The following is a 15,856-nucleotide window of genomic DNA, read 5'->3' as shown; positions in this document are numbered from 1 at the left end:
AGTCATAAAGTCTGGGGTGTTTCCGTCGATTATGTAGAACGGACGAAAATAGAAAATAGAGACAAATTATGTGGGACGGAGGAAATACATTTTTTAACAGAATCAAAGAATATTCTATAAATATTCTTTTTTATTTATTATTTTATATAAATTTTTAAATTTACGAAATCAATTAATATTTTAAATATTGTTTATTATTATTTGATCATAGAATATAATTAAAATTATATTTTATTATTTATTATTTATAATATTATTAAATATGTATTATAATAATTAAAATTTAATAATTAGTTAAAAAATATATATTAAATAAATAAAAATACATGTTGGTTTACATTCTTACCATAATCAATCAAAACAAAGAAAAAAAAATCAAAATTAATAGTTACTTTACATTCTATATACTAAAATACAGTATACAAGGTTTAAATCATTTTCAAAATTTAAAAGGCCGTAACAATAAATATATGAATAAAGAAAGGCCAACTAGCCGTTAAACCTCTTGTCACTATCTCATTTGTTTCTTTCCATCTCTTTTGCTTCCATTGTTTTTCCATCTGTCTTCTTGATAACAGTATTTCAAAACCCCTCTTTCGTGTGTGCGCAGGAGATGATGGGAATGAAAGGAAAGCTGCTAAAGAAACTCAAGACAATTGGGTACTTGACTTACCATCAACAGCAGCCCGAAAGAATTCTTCAGGTCAGCGACACTCATATCTACCCTTCCCCTCAAAAAATGACCCCTAATTTTCCTTCTCCATTGCCGTTGCCATTGGTGGTCGAGCCGGAACCTAAGCATGAATCCCGTGCCAAGTTAAACAACTACCCTCTCCCAGCCCCACTAGTGCAAGAGCCAGAGATCATCGATGTGTCAGAGCTGATGAAAGACCTGGACGACCAGGACATGGATTTTGACGACGAGATGGATGAAAAAGAGAATCGCAGGCTCCACAGAAAACTCGATGCTGCTGCTGAATCTGAAGGTTCTAGATCAGAAAATTCAGATGAGAATGAGATGAGACGACCCCTCAAGGCCAAATTAAACGGGAGGGAGAGGGAGAGGGAATTTGCTCTGTCGGACACGGACGCATCCGCATCGTCCTTCAGGCAACCCGATTTGAACTCTAGAACCCTTTTTGATCCCAAACTTCTTGCAGCATTTGAACAGGCAATCACGGAAGCCAAGGCGAGGGAAGCAGAAAGAAGATCAAGAATAATTGAGGTGCCCAGTTTGTGGGCGGACGACGACGTTGTTGAGGAGCGGGTGCGGGAGCCCCCCCTAAAAGCCCGAAAAGTCAAGCTAAGCAAGAATGATGATGATAATGATAGCAGCAGTCGCAGTAGCGGTAGCTGTAGTGTCAATCCACTGCTGGAATTCGAAGACAAGTGTCCGCCAGGGGGCAGTGACGCCATTGTATTCTATACAACCGGGCTCCGAGCGGTGCGGAAGACATTTGAGGACTGCCAAAAGATGAGGTCCCTGTTGGAGAATCTGAGGGTGTTGTTCTTCGAGAGGGACATATCGATGCATTCGCGGTTTAAGGAGGAGTTGTGGGAGATTCTTGGGGGGAAGACGCTGCTGCCTCCGAGGCTGTTCATCAAGGGGAGGTACATTGGTGGAGTGGATGAGGTCCTGGCCCTCCACGAGCAAGGAAAGCTCAAGCCACTCACTCAAGGGATTCCCCTACACCATCACCACGGTGATGGCCCCCCCTGCCAGGGGTGTGCTGGGTTCAGGTTCATTGTGTGTTTCAACTGCAATGGCAGCCGGAAAATTGTGCAGGAGGATAGGGAGGAGGAGGAGGAGGAAGAGCCCATGAATTGCACTGACTGTAACGAGAATGGAATGCTCGTCTGCCCCCTTTGCTGTTGATGCACAGCACTGCGAGTTTCCTTATCCCATATGATGATGCCAATAAGCTGTGTGTGTGTGTGTGTGTATTTGATGGATGGATGGGTGGATGGACGACTGTAACATCTCATTTTGTTATTTCCCAACATCACCTCTATTCCAATACTTGCCATCTCATTAACATCTATGTATCTATCTATGTATATATATCTAATTTTGCTGTTCTATTCTGGAGGATAAACTGTACTTACACTACTTAAAGCAGCACAAACAACCACCCCCCACCACAACAGGCGGAACAGAAGAGCAGCCGCAAGAATGTCTTAACAACACAGCACAGTAGCCACAAAAGGCACGCAATGGTAGCCTGGGTACTACTGGACAGCCTGACGTCTGAATGTTGATGATGCCACCAAGCTCAAAAACTAAAACCAAACGTATTGGCAGGACTAAATGATTGAGAATTAGAAGACTCGGAACCAGATAGATACAAGTGTTCGACAGTGATGATATGTAGATGTACCTTCTGAGACAGTTCCCACGCCGGACACCCCCAGAGATTCTGTGAATGCAAGTCATTCATTAGATTAGAGGTAAGAGTCTATGCATGCACATTAGCTATCTCTCCAACCAAGGGAAATGGCTGCCTGCCTTATTTATTGTGGTATGTTATGGCATTAAAACACGGTTCTTCAACTCCTACACATTACAACTAAATCAACAACTTTATTACGCTTGAATGATCAAGATCAACAATAACAGGTTGAAATCTTCAGCTACCAACTTGCACGCATCGATATCATTTCTCAAGGGAGCCTGGGCATGGGAATAAGTTCAAATGATGAAAGTGCAGCGCAGCGCTGAGCAACACACACCCACACATACAGTGTGGTTATTAATCAAATAAAAATCTATTAGCTAGTTACAATGTCACTCATGTCATGTCATGGCATCAAGGGCCATGATGGTGCTTAGATTCATGGGGTTCATATATTCTGATGAGGCAGATATCATCTGGCCAACAATGAGCCTGTTGGCCTTTTCGGAAGGATGGAAGGGATCCCAGAACGCATAGGCTTCCCTGTTGGGGCAGAGGTTGGATAGTTGGGTGCAGAGTCCTACTCCGTTGTAAGGCCCCTGGCCGCAGCATGCTCTCTTTGATGTCACGAATCCGAATGCCCCTGGATTGCGCACGAAGTCCCTGTGCATCAGCCCCGTGTTGGCTGCAATGAACACGGCCCCTCCCCCAAGCTTGGAGTTGAGGGCCACCAGCATCTTGGTGAGCTGTGGGTCATAGAGGGACGCTGCAGTCTGCAGCTCTTCTGAGCATTCCCCGTTACTGCTCCTCATGGCGAGTTCCGCCGGCGCACAGCCGAGAGGGCCTGCTCCTGTCACCAGCACCCTTCTGGCTCCCAGCTGGTGCAGCCTCAGGAGAATGCTCTGGTACTCGGAGATGAGATAGCGGACGTAGTCTGGAAGGGCATACTGGCGGGACCTGGCTGAGAAGGGCACCAAGTAGTAGTTGTTGACGAAATCATTCCCTCCCAGGGTGATGAGGACCAGCGCTTCTCTCACCAGTCTGGTGGCCGCCTCGGCGCCAATCAGGCCGCTCACTCTTTCTTGGTACTGATGGAAGTATTCCAACTGTTGCCAGATCCTGATTATGTTCGCCTGCAATTTAATTCATTTTAAGATAAGGTAAGAGATGACACCATGCATGCATGTTTAATTACGGAGATTAAACAATCAAGCAAGTGCTAGTTTTATTTGTACACATCTCATCTCATCTCACCTCATCTCATCTATGATATTGAATGTAAGTAACACTTACAAATTGAACGCCAGTGTCGTTAAGGATCCCCACCCCTGCAGAAGCAAAGTTGGCTCCAACCAGCAGTCTCTGCCCAGTCAGGCCTGGGCTCAAGTATGGCAATGGCGATTCACTCCCACCAATGTTCTCACCTGCCGTGCCATCCCATCAACACCTAATCAAAACTCTATACACAGATATATGATCCTTACAAGAAAGATGTAAAAGATTATTTAGTTAGCAGTGTATTTGTGTGCCATTAAAATATTTTATAGTTTGTTTGCGAATGTGCAGACATACGTACATATATATATATATATATATAGATTTAACCTCACTAGGCATTTTCAAGATCAGGTAATGTTTGATAGGTGTACTAACGCTCTAGCATCCCTTTTATTTTGTGTTAGAGAAACCAAGGAAAAACTATGACAAGTCTATAGACATGCACTGGTTGAGATCAGGGGATGTCTTTAAAACTGAGTTGCATTGCCAGGTAGATATGCAGCATAAATCAATTACTGTTGGCGCTTAACTGATAATATCAGGAATGTTCAGGCCATTGGAGAAGCGTCCAGTTGCCTCATGGGTTGGATAATCAATACCATAGGGTGGTGAGTCCGCACGAGCAGTGGTAGCCAAGTAGTTATTGTTGCCACCATCAACCAAAGAATCTCCGAAAACAAAAAATGCTCTCCCCTCGGCAGTACTACAATCAAGTGACACGGTAGCTGCAAGGAAGGCCAAAAGAACAATAGCAGTACTACTGTTCTCCATTGGAGGGACAGATGGAAACACAGTATTATATTATAGCACACAGAAAGTTTGGAACTATTTAATTTTTGAGACACACACTTTAGCTTGCTAGCTACTGTAATTTGAATGTGAATGTAAAGATATGGGAAAGGAGTATGTGATCAACATGCATGTTGGAGGAGGAGCATGGCAATTGCCAATTGGGAGGGGAGGAGTTAATAGACGGTGGTGGGGGGTGGGGAGAATGCTAATAATGGGTTGAGTTGAGTTGTAAATTAGAAGGGAGAGAGGACCACAAGACAGCCAGTGCACCTGGGTGCGTGATGCCGATGGTAGTTCAACTGTATTTACAAATGTAACTTGCAATTGCTTTGCAGTTTAAGTTTAGAATGATCCACTTGGTAACCAAAGGCACGTCGCTCTTGATCCCAAGGCGCACATGCAAATGCTTGTATCCCACATCGCATCGCATCCCACCCCATCCATCTTAGTAATTCCCAGGCCGTGTTCTATTAAAGGGTCTGGGCATCTCCAACCAATCAGTTCAATTTTATTTATGGAGTTTTAACTTGTAGTTTTCCTATAGAATCATTCTATTTTTTACTATTATTTTAAATAATTTTTTATTTTTATAATTTAAAATATATTTTAAAAAAATTTAAAAAATAAAAAATAAATTTTAAAATTAAAATTTAAAATCTTAAAAATTAAAAAAATTAAAAAAATAAGAAAGCAACGCCATTTCTTTGGCGTTGCAATGTAGCAGCGCTGGATTTAGCGTATGTTGGACAACCGACGTCAAAGATGCCTTTAGAAGAGTAGACGATGAAGATGATGTGATTCAAAAATGCAATGCAATCCATATTAGTATTATATTATATCGTGTTACTAAAACCAAATATGGCCTGGCCAACTGGGAAGATGAATAAATATTGCCATCTGGATTGATGTGGAAATGGGAGGTCGTGCAGGTAAGCGTCTGTGTGTGCGCGCATGTCCCCACTGCAAAGTAGAGGGAGGAGAGGAGGCATGTGAAGAGCTAGCTAGCTAATTAAATGAAGCTTAACCTACCCAACCACTCCCACTTGAAGAAGCCGAGCGTCCTCCCCTCTCCTCAACTGACTCAGTTGTGCAGGGCTGACTGGTATGGTAGGAAAGAAGAAGAAGAAGAAGTGTATGAGACCATAATTCGTAATAACCCTAATGGATTGTCAAATAACAAGACATACATATAATCAATTGTTCTGGCCTGGGAGCAGTACGGCAGTAATCAATGGTGATCGATTATTTTCACTGGTTAACTATTCTTCTTATTTACCTCTTCAGATGTATTACAGATCGTGAAATTGATCACCTGTACCCGTCTAGCCTGTGATAGATTGAATTGGGTATTAAGCGGGCTCTGCTGCCTGTCACGGAATGGTAAGTGAATCCAGTGATCACGGGTCACAAATCAACTCGAGCACCACTTACGTTACAAAGTAAATATTTTTTACTTAAAATACTAATAAGAAAAAAAAAAAAGAAAAAAAGGCCCAATGAAAACGCACCCTAGATCTCAGTATATTGGAGATAAATGATTCACAATGCTTCCGCCACTTTTGAATGTGTATACAGCTCATTCCTTGGTGATATCTTCAGCACTTATTACTATAATTGGAATTTTAGCCATCTAAAGATTAAGAGCCGGCATAAACTGCCAAATTCCAAATAAAGCAAGCAGAGTTTCTGAAGTTATCCCAGTGGTTAATGGAAGGAATATAACATAAATAGGATGGCGCCATCTAGAACTTGTACACTAACCAAAAAATCCAAGGATAGAAGACTGAAAAGATTTCAGAGAGAGAGAGAGAGAGAGAGAGAGAATAGAATGCCGGCCTTACAACTCAAATTAACTACAATAGAATGCCAATACCAGCCCATTCGTTAGTGCACAAACTCATTGAACTTTATGACACAATCATATAGTCGTCCCCCAAGAAACTGAGCCACCTCAGGGTGCTTCACCTGAAAGAGAGGGTACAAGGAATTGATTACTGAGAAATCAATCACATTTCTGTGGAATGAGACAAGTCTCAACATTTTGAACTACCATTGCAATTTTCATGGCATCACACTTGAACTGAGCATAAAGGTTGGTCTCTATTCCCCGGCCCTGGCCCAAATTTCAAACGTCAACTGAAAATCAAGAAATTGGTAAAACAAAAACAATTGAAACTAAATTTGTACCAAGACCATAATACAATAGCTTCCTCAAATATCCATATTTTCATGACAGGGTGGCACATAACTGAAACGTGAATTGGGAGAAATAACAGCTACAAAGTCAAAGCCTTGTAGTTCAAGTGGTGAGACATCCCTCGCTTGAGGGTGGGGTCCCAGGTTCGATCCTGGATGGATGCACGTGTGTGCATGTGTTAGGTGAAATTCCCGCTGGAGGTGAGCATTCATTTTCACAGAAAAAAATGTTCCAGCTAGAACAGTCAATAAATAGTTATACCAAAAGTCCATACCCGACTAAAACTGCACTACTAATTTTCAAATAAATTTCAATTTTGAACCATGCAACACAACCTCACATAATATATGAAATTGTATAACAAGAATTACCATTCCTTCCAAAACTACAAGGTCAGCATCACTTGCTATATAGGCAAGTTCTTGTGACACTCTTGTAAGATCAATGACCTGTAAATAAGACCATGTCCTCACATACCCCTAGCATAGCACAAAACAAAACTACACGACAAAAAACAGTAAGAGATGGCACATAGTTTCTTACAGGTAAATCATTTCCAGAATTTGCAATAAAAAGATTTGAGGTTTCAACTCCCATAAGCTTCCCATTCTCATCCTTTAACTAAAAACAGAAATAATTCAAAAACATATTGGTAAAGGATAAACTAATAATAATAATAATATAAAAATCCAGAGCAGTTCCACTACCTTGGCTATAATTTCTATCAACTCAGGGTATGTTACATCATTGATAGAAGGCAAGTCATTTGCAGCCAATACAACCTGCAGAGGAGTACGAAGGTGTAAATAGCTTCAAAGTTATAGCATGCATAGGCAACCTTGCATAACCTTGATTCCAAACTGGATTGGGCTTCCAAGAAAATGCATCTATAAAACATGGAATAGGCTGAGTCCAATACATGGTGATTAGGGATGGAAATAGGCCCGCCAGGCCAGGCTTTGGCTAAACAGGCCAGGCCTATTTTGAAAAATTAAGGCATGAGCCTGGCCTTTTAGACTAATAGAAGGATTATAAAGCCTGAATCTGACCTATTTTTAAGTCTATGTAGCCTAGGAGTAGGGGTGGAAATAGGCCAGGTCAGGCCAAGCTTTGGCTAAATAGGCCTAGCCTGTTTTAAAATTTGTCCTAAGCCTATCCTGTTAGCCTGAATTTCTTTTTTTTAAAAGCTCAGCCTTTTTAAAAGTCTTGTCCGAACTTACAAGCCTATTTAAAAGGCTACATAATATTTTTATTTATTTATTTGTAAATTTAGTTAGAAATAAAAAAAAATAAAGTAAATAGAATTATTTAATATATATAAGTTAAAAAATTCTATTTTGTATAATAAATTTATAATTAAAATTATTTAATAAATATTATTATTAGATAGAAAATTATTTTTAATATATTATAATAAAAAAATATTTTTATAAAAAAATAATAATAATAAATAAGCCGACCTGTTAATTTAAAAAACTTTTTTTTTAAGCCAAATCCTATTCTATTTAAATAAAAAAGGCTTTAAAAATTTTTTTGACCTGGCCTTTTTTAGTAAATAGATCAGGCTAGGCTAGGCCTTACGTAGGCCCTTGACAGGCGGCTTGGTCTATTCCCATCCCTACTTAGGAGCCTATTTAAAAGCCTATATAATAATAATTATTATTTTTTTTTAAATTCAATATTAGTAAAAAAATAAAAATGCAATAATTATTTTATGTATTAAATCAATCTTATATTTGATTATTATCACTTAATTAATTTTTTTTAAAAAATATAAATACTTAAAAATAGAATAATTTTATATATTAAATCAAAATTATATATATAAATAGACTGGCCTGATAGGCCTAAAAAAATTTTTGTAAAGCCTAAACCAATTCTGATAGGCTGCCTCGCCTATTTCCGCCCCTAATAGTGAGTAGAGTGATATAAAACATAAAAAAATAGATTCAAACCTTGCAAAGTGACATAGATGTTGAAATTTAAAATCCAATTTCTTGGCATGTGAGAGGAATAACTTTTGGTCAAGACCAAATTGTTTCCATACAAGATGTATTATTTTGGAATGAAATAGAAACCAGACACACTATAAAAATAAAAACCGTAATTCACACATTGCGGCAGATTTCACCTGTATTTAATGAAATCTATTTATGACACTAGGATACTTGAATATGGAGAATAACTAAATAGCAGGCAGTAACACAACAGCGCTTTCTACCATCTAGAAATCCACATTTCTTACGAAGGTGTTATTGGATGGTTCTACCGTTCTAGATTGATTATTTTGAATTATGATAAGCTTAAATCAAACAAATGTGCTCAAATTTAATTCTCAAGAGCTTTCTACAGACATGAATAAAACAGTTTATTTCGACTATTAATTATTTCTTCACAGATAGACATCTCTAGTCCAATATCAGCGGCAACTATAGCAAATCACAAAAAATATAAACAATAAACTAAGGGGGAGATTTCAAACACACCTGCATGCCTTGCTGGAGTAACTCCCTTGCAAATGGCAATATACCCAATATGACATCAGCACCAGAGTTATCTACAAAGATTATGACCTGTTGTGTATACAAATTTAAAAGTTAGTTATAAAAAAATATAAATTCGGTTGCATTGTATATGTTGAATGAACAATAAATATAAAGAGAACACTACAAAATGCGAAGAGATACCTTTTTCCATGATCTTCGACCCCATTTTGAAATGAAAATGTCCAAATCATCAATCACCCATGGCCGAGAAACAAGATTTTGACAACTTGCTTGAAAGGACATACCATCCTTGGCAAATAACTCTGCAAGCTTCAAGGTGAACAACATTTCAAAGAATTGTTATTATACAACTCCAGTGTATGATAATCTATTTCAACTTATCAATACAACATTGCCTGCAAGGATGGATTTGTTATAACTCTGTAATTTTCTATCTATTCCTAGTAAGAATTATAACCATTTACGAATATAGTATAGCTGTTTTGAGTTTAAATTCATGAACAAAACATTATCTTATCTAATATTTTCTGATGCTGTGAATAGCATGCTAATGTGATATTTTTCAAGAGTTCTAGTACTAATTTTTACAAATTTAGTGTTGGACTGGAATAATTAGCAAAACACAAACCAGAATTGCCAAAGATAAAATAATAAAGAAAATTCCAGAAGAAACCAAGATCACAATTCATGCCAGAAGTTAAACACAAACATATTTTACCAGATACTTAATGACATGATTTGAATATTAGCTAAGTGCAAACCAATAACAAGAAAGCGTATGGAAAAAGAAACTAACAGGAACAGTAGATCAATAGGCTACTAAGTTACACAGTTAGTTAGTGAAGAATATGACAGTTGAAACCTAACTGAACAAGAGCTTCCATTCAACGCTTACTTATTTCTACAACAAACACCACGTCACTTCCTTCCATTTACTTTCCAAAAACAAAATTTAAAGATCAATTGAATTATCAGTGACTGTGGAATCACCAATGGTTTCCAAGGAATTTAAATCACTTAAAACTGAAACAAATTTAAATAAGCAGTATTATAGAGACACGAAGCTTGGCAGTGATTAAAGAGCAGAAAATAATTTACTGCTCAGGAGAATACACATGCTATTTCAAAAGAAAATTAAAAGGCTTTGTTCTCGTACTCAAAATTTCCACATATTTCCCCAAACAAACTAATATACTACACACACTTATTATATTTATATTACCTCCACAATTACCTTATAGCTCACATAAAAAATATTCTTTCAAACCAAAACACAAAATAAACACACCCTTCTTTGCAAAAAAATTCTGCAGGGCATATAGGACAACAAAGACAACATATGCTAACTACATTTTTATGTGAACTTTCTCAAAGCTACAAAACATAGAAAGAAGAAAATAGGACACAAGAGTAATGGTTGCGGATTCCCACGTATCAAAAAAGAAATAAAAATAGGACACAATTTCTTATAAGATAAGAAAACTACAGCTTCATGAAGCATCTGTAACCACTAATGAAAAATAGGTTGGGAAAATTATATCTAGAAACTCTGCTGAATAACCATATATTATTTCCTTCCGATACATGATCTAGTTAACAAATCCAATAATCCATAATGAAAAGAAGGAAACAAAAGCAAAATAGGTGAGTTTACTTGATCAAAGGGCCCAATTTTATAGTAACATTGCCAACCTTGGGAAACTCACTACAAAAAATTTATCACCCCAAAATCCCCTCAAGTCAGTGTACTGCATCAACCCCCAGAAAGCACCTCAATTAAATTTCTCAAAGTAAGCACTCTTGATAATGTGGCTCATGAAATATGAAAATCAACAAAGAAGTGATTTCCCCAGAAGTAAAATATCTAGTGAACAACATAAAATATTAACACTAACTGGAGACCATGCAAGGACAAGATGGATATATTATTGGCCTTTATTTTGAAAATTGAGAGAGAGAGAGAGAACACCACATCATGACTGATTATATCAAACTGCAGATCACACGAAGTACCTGAGCTGAGCCAAGATCAAATATGTTCCCAGCAAAGATTCCTCTGATCAAATTCTCAAAACGCTCGGATTCATCCTGGATAGCATCATTAAGATGCACAACATCCTGAAATAATGATATTGCCTTGGCATTCTCTTCATCCTGTCAGGAAAAAAAAAAAAAGAAAAGAAAAGATCAAACCAATTAGACATGAGTGTTTGCTCCAGATTAAACCAATTAGACATAAAACTTTGCTCATGTTCTGCCGAGAGAGAGATGCAGATTAGTCGTTGTCATATATTTCTCAGGCCTTAACTCTGTATCCAGTGATATGTCAATATCAAAATTGAAGGAGAAATAAATCATTATGATTAAATATTGAATTGGATAAGCCTTCAACTTTTCAATCGCATGTAATAGTGAGTACTCTGCTCTTCTCAAACTTAGCGGAGATTACTTATCTTGGTGAAAGAGTAAGCAGTGATACTTGCCTTGACCTTCTTAAATATGTCTCTGAATCCTACTTCTCGAAGCACTTGCTCACGAAGCTGGCAGAGTAGCTGAATCATAGAAGAAACACAAGAATGGAACGTGCTTCAACATTTAAATCAGCTGAGATGAAATTTAAAAGCTCATTAACTCGAGACTGATTGCAGAATAGCGTACAATGCAATCAGGTGGGCCGCCGTGAGTCTCAGGGTCTTTCTTCAAATTCTCCAGTATCTCTGTGTACCTGTGGAGAGGGTAGGATAAGCAAGATTTTCCGTCCAGCGGAAGCCACGAAATTAAAAACCTTGGAATTGGAAATGAAGAGTGGTTCGTGCGAGTGAGGCAACAAATGAGGCGCGAGGGGGGCATAATTTAGTACCTCTGGGCAAACTTTTCAGCCTTGGCGGAAGCATCGGGAACTGTATCGTCAGCCTCAGCGCGTTTGCTATATATATATATCAGGGAATTTATTAGTAGTAATAATCGAGAAAACATCAAAATAAAAAAGTGGGGTTACCGGAAAGAGGGGATGGAGCGGGCGAAGAGATCGATCCAAGAGAGCTCAGTAGGGGTGGGCTTCTTGGGATTGTCGGAAGGGAATCGGTATGGAATAGTGCAAGCTCTGTAATTGGACTCGATCAACACGGGCAGCGGCACCATTTCCCCCGCACTCTCCATCTAATGTATGCTGATGTAATTTATCCCAAATCCAAATGAATCCAATCGATTTCCTCCCAGATGATCCTCTTATCAGCCTCGAGGCCTCAGATCAAAATAATAAGGTATGTAATTAATGTAAGCACCCACCCTGTGACCGAGTATGCTGAGGCGCCTCGACTTTGCTGCTGTCTTTCTCCTCCCTTTACAATTATAGTAAATATTAAAACGGGTTTATTGGTGCGGATTAACCCAGCAAATAAGCGAATTTATTTGTAGGCAAATCCAAGTCCGGACAGTCTGAAGATTTAGGGTATGTTTGGTTATAATTTCACTTGTGAGTTGGTATTATATTTTTTAAAAATTATTCCTTTTGCCCTGGTTATCATGTTCATATAAAAAAGTATTATTCTCTCCGTTCTGATTATCATATTTATTTTACTGTAATCTTAAAATTTAGACGATATAATTAATAAATAATTAAAAATATATTAATAAAATTAATTATTATGTAATAAAAATAATTATATATTAAAATTAAAATAATTATTTTAATTAAAATTTTAAAATTTTAAAATATTATTAAAGTGTATAATTTTTTTCTAAAAAAAGAAAATAATAGTATAAGTGGGATAGACGAAAATAAAAATGTGGACATAACAAATAAGACGGAGATAATATATTATATCACCGTTGGGATAGAGTTTAGGGTCTCGGATATTTTATTTTATTTTTTTAAAAAAATTATATAGCAAGTGCCCAAAATAGTTTTAATCAAAGAAGTTATACATAGTTTTACAGGTAAAAGTTAAACAGTTCCAGTAAAATAAGCATACAAGACAAACCTCATATAATCAAAGAATGAGCCAAAATGTCTAGCCAGGGTTTAGGGTTTAGGATTTTTTTTTGGCTGGCACTTAAAAAAATTGAAAATTGCAATGGAATATTGGTACGGAATATAATCTATTGCAAAATTGCAATGGAATTTGTTAGACAACAAATAAATAGTCTCAATTGCGATATATTGTGAGAGAATATTGCAATAGAATAAATTTGTCACAAATATTTTAAAATTACACAAGTAATATAACATTCCGTTGCAAAATTGCGACGGAAATAACAACATATTAAATTTGTTGCAAAATTACGATGGAAATAGCAATAGATTAAATATGTTGCAAATTTTCTAAAAATTATGCAACAAATATAATATTCCGTTGCAAAATTGCGACAGAAATAACAACAAATTAAATTTATTTCAAATAAAAAAAATTAATTTTTTTAATTTATAAATAATTTAATAATTATTATTTTTAAATTTTAAATTTAATTTTTAAAATTATTATTTTTAAAATTTTTAATAATTAATTTTATTTATTTATTAAATATTTTTAATTTTTAATTTTCTTTATATATTTTTATTAATTTTGATTTTTTACCAAATCTGCCCTAATTCTCACTCGCGATACTCACTCGACGCTACTTACTCGCAAACAAGCTTAGACTTGCCCAAACCGTTCAAACCGTCGATTACGATTACAAACCGCCGGTTACAATTTATCAAAATATAAAACTGAAACTGAACCTTCTGAATGACGGTTTCGATTACGATTTGACGGTTTCGATTACGGTTTATAAACCGCCGGTTTCGGTTTAAAAACCGCCGATTACGATTTGAACCGTCGGTTTATATATACTCATTTTTAATAATTTTCTTTCTTATTTTTTATTTTTCTAAAAATTTGAATTTTATTTAAAAATAATTAAATTTCATTTTAATTTTATTTAGATATATTTATTATTTATTTATTATATAAAAATCATATATATAAATAATTAATTAAATTGTTACAATATAAAAATAATTAAAATAATAAATATAGTAAATAATTAAATTATAAAAATATTGTAATAAATAATAAAATAATTTAAATTATATAATAAAAATTTATAAAATATAAATAAAAAAATATTAATAGTATTATTATTTTTTAATATTATTAATAATTATTTATATTTATTAATATTATTATTGTTATATTTTAAATTTTAATTATAAATATAATGATATTATTATAACATATACGAATATCTAATCAATACTTAGTTATCCATATCCACACTCCGCCGACACCCCAGCTGCCCTCACACACAGGTTCTTCTTCCTCTCATTTCTTTCATTTCTCCTCCATTCCTCCTTTCTTCTTCTTCTGTTGCGCGCCTGCCTGCCCCTGCCAAGGTGAGAGATTTAAAAAAAAAAAATTTCTTCCTCCTATCTTCTTCCCCAACCTTCTTCCTCTTTCCAAACCTCTTCAACCACAGACGCTCCAAACGCACGTACTTCCCATTTCCCAAGTTCCAGATATGAAATTAAAAGAATTGAAGGAGAAATAGCAACAATTACACATAGATATTTTAATTTCTCAGAATTGAATTTTGCTCGCCGCCGCTGATCATCTGCTCTGATGTTGCCCTATCATCTGCTCTGACGTTGCCCTTTCAGGTAGCACAAAAATCGACTAGACAAAAATCGACGTTTGTTTGGTAGGTATGGATGACTCTGTATTTATTTATTTGGATGATGTGGTTTGTTTTACATTCAAAATATCTTTGTTTATTTTGCAGAAATATGTAAGGATTGTAAAAGGAACTCGCAGTTAAGCTGATTTGCCAAGCATTGCAGTTAAGTCGATTCGCCTTTCTTGCAATTTAATCTCAATCGAGAAACTCTAGGAAACATCATAGTTCTTAGGGGCTGTTTGGTTCGTGGACTTTTTTGGTGGGATTGAAATTTTATAGTAGGATTTATATGTGATTGGATTTATTACATTTAGGATTTGAAATCTCATATTATGTTTGGTTGGTAAAATATGGTGGGATTTATATTTTGTAGATTTGGATTTTTTATATTCTAAATGACATAATTGTCGTCTTATGAATTTTATTATTTTGACAAATTAAACCTCTAATTTATTATTAATATAAATTGAAAAGATATTAATAATTTTATAGGATGACAATAGATTCGCGTAAACTCGAGACCTGACCGAGCCCGACCTATTTATTTGAAGTTAAGTCCAATTATTTGAGTATTAGGCCTGGATTCGGATCATGATCAAGATAATATAATAATAAGATATCAACCATACATATCAAAAAATAATTTCGAATAATATAATTATATTAAAAATATTTTTTGAGTTTAACGTATTCATTATTTTATTATAATATTTTTCTAATAAAATATATAAATTTTAATATACATTGGGTCCGGTACATGTGTAATTTTAAATTAAAATTTAAGAATTGTAAAAAAAATAGATTTTTCGGATTCATCAAGTCTTATCGGGTATAGTTTCGGTCGGATCTAGTATAATCGGATCCAATTTGAATCTCGGATTTAACAATATATATTTGGGATGAATATCAGTTCCGACTGAATCCGACTTATGATCGTCCCTATAATTTTATAATTCAAATAAAATTTGTAATAAATAATAATTTAAACAATGAATTTATTAATTTATTTTAAAAATATTGTATAATAAAAA

At 35.5% G+C, this 15,856-nt stretch overlaps 3 protein-coding genes across 4 annotated transcripts; 1 reads left to right on the top strand and 2 right to left on the bottom strand.

Moving 5' to 3' along the window:
* The first annotated feature begins 570 nt into the window (after window positions 1–570).
* Window positions 571–2,497, top strand: LOC127243956 (uncharacterized). Its single transcript, XM_051264212.1, has one exon. The coding sequence runs from the start codon at window positions 614–616 to the stop codon at window positions 1,874–1,876; it is 1,263 nt and encodes a 420-aa protein (XP_051120169.1). The 5' UTR covers window positions 571–613; the 3' UTR covers window positions 1,877–2,497.
* Window positions 2,498–2,561: 64 nt separating this feature from the next.
* On the bottom strand, window positions 2,562–4,662 carry LOC127243957 (GDSL esterase/lipase At5g33370-like). The gene is made up of 3 exons (XM_051264213.1): window positions 4,202–4,662; window positions 3,687–3,817; window positions 2,562–3,526 (listed from the first exon to the last, which is right to left on the bottom strand). Exons 1-3 carry the CDS (start codon window positions 4,440–4,442, stop codon window positions 2,795–2,797), a joined length of 1,104 nt encoding a protein of 367 aa, XP_051120170.1. The 5' UTR covers window positions 4,443–4,662; the 3' UTR covers window positions 2,562–2,794.
* Window positions 4,663–5,994: 1,332 nt separating this feature from the next.
* On the bottom strand, window positions 5,995–12,516 carry LOC127243931 (damage-control phosphatase At2g17340-like). Of its 2 annotated transcripts, none has more exons than XR_007837065.1 (12): window positions 12,166–12,516; window positions 12,028–12,093; window positions 11,826–11,892; window positions 11,651–11,719; window positions 11,181–11,321; window positions 9,348–9,476; window positions 9,147–9,233; window positions 7,368–7,442; window positions 7,204–7,281; window positions 7,032–7,109; window positions 6,514–6,599; window positions 5,995–6,428 (listed from the first exon to the last, which is right to left on the bottom strand). XR_007837065.1 is itself a non-coding variant. In XM_051264178.1 (12 exons), the coding sequence occupies exons 1-12, from the start codon at window positions 12,324–12,326 to the stop codon at window positions 6,348–6,350; spliced, it is 1,095 nt and encodes a 364-aa protein (XP_051120135.1). In that variant the 5' UTR covers window positions 12,327–12,516; the 3' UTR covers window positions 5,995–6,347. The 2 variants fall into 2 exon arrangements, 1 of the variants encoding a protein (XP_051120135.1); XM_051264178.1 differs by having other exon boundaries at window positions 6,514–6,576.
* Between the last annotated feature and the right edge of the window lie 3,340 nt (window positions 12,517–15,856).

The sequence above is a fragment of the Andrographis paniculata genome, unplaced genomic scaffold, assembly GCF_009805555.1.
Source record: "Andrographis paniculata isolate CXL003 unplaced genomic scaffold, ASM980555v1 Contig98END, whole genome shotgun sequence".
Classification (NCBI taxonomy): domain Eukaryota; kingdom Viridiplantae; phylum Streptophyta; class Magnoliopsida; order Lamiales; family Acanthaceae; genus Andrographis; species Andrographis paniculata.
The sequence above is the reverse complement of the archived record's forward strand: the minus strand, read 5'-3'. Positions and strand labels throughout refer to the sequence as shown.

Excerpts from the sequence above, each read along its gene's own strand:
- LOC127243956 (XM_051264212.1), top strand. The coding sequence starts at position 614 with ATGATGGGAATGAAAGGAAAGCTGCTAAAGAAACTCAAGACAATTGGG.
- LOC127243957 (XM_051264213.1), bottom strand. The coding sequence starts at position 4,442 with ATGGAGAACAGTAGTACTGCTATTGTTCTTTTGGCCTTCCTTGCAGCT. Across the intron at positions 3,818-4,201 it reads GAACATTCCTGATATTATCA|GTGAGAACATTGGTGGGAGT; the intron begins GTTAAGCGCCAA and ends ATGGCACGGCAG. Across the intron at positions 3,527-3,686 it reads ACGACACTGGCGTTCAATTT|GCGAACATAATCAGGATCTG; the intron begins GTAAGTGTTACT and ends ATTAAATTGCAG.
- LOC127243931 (XM_051264178.1), bottom strand. The coding sequence starts at position 12,326 with ATGGAGAGTGCGGGGGAAATGGTGCCGCTGCCCGTGTTGATCGAGTCC. Across the intron at positions 11,720-11,825 it reads GCGGCCCACCTGATTGCATT|CTACTCTGCCAGCTTCGTGA; the intron begins GTACGCTATTCT and ends TCTATGATTCAG. Across the intron at positions 6,429-6,513 it reads ATGCCATGAAAATTGCAATG|GTGAAGCACCCTGAGGTGGC; the intron begins GTAGTTCAAAAT and ends CCTCTCTTTCAG.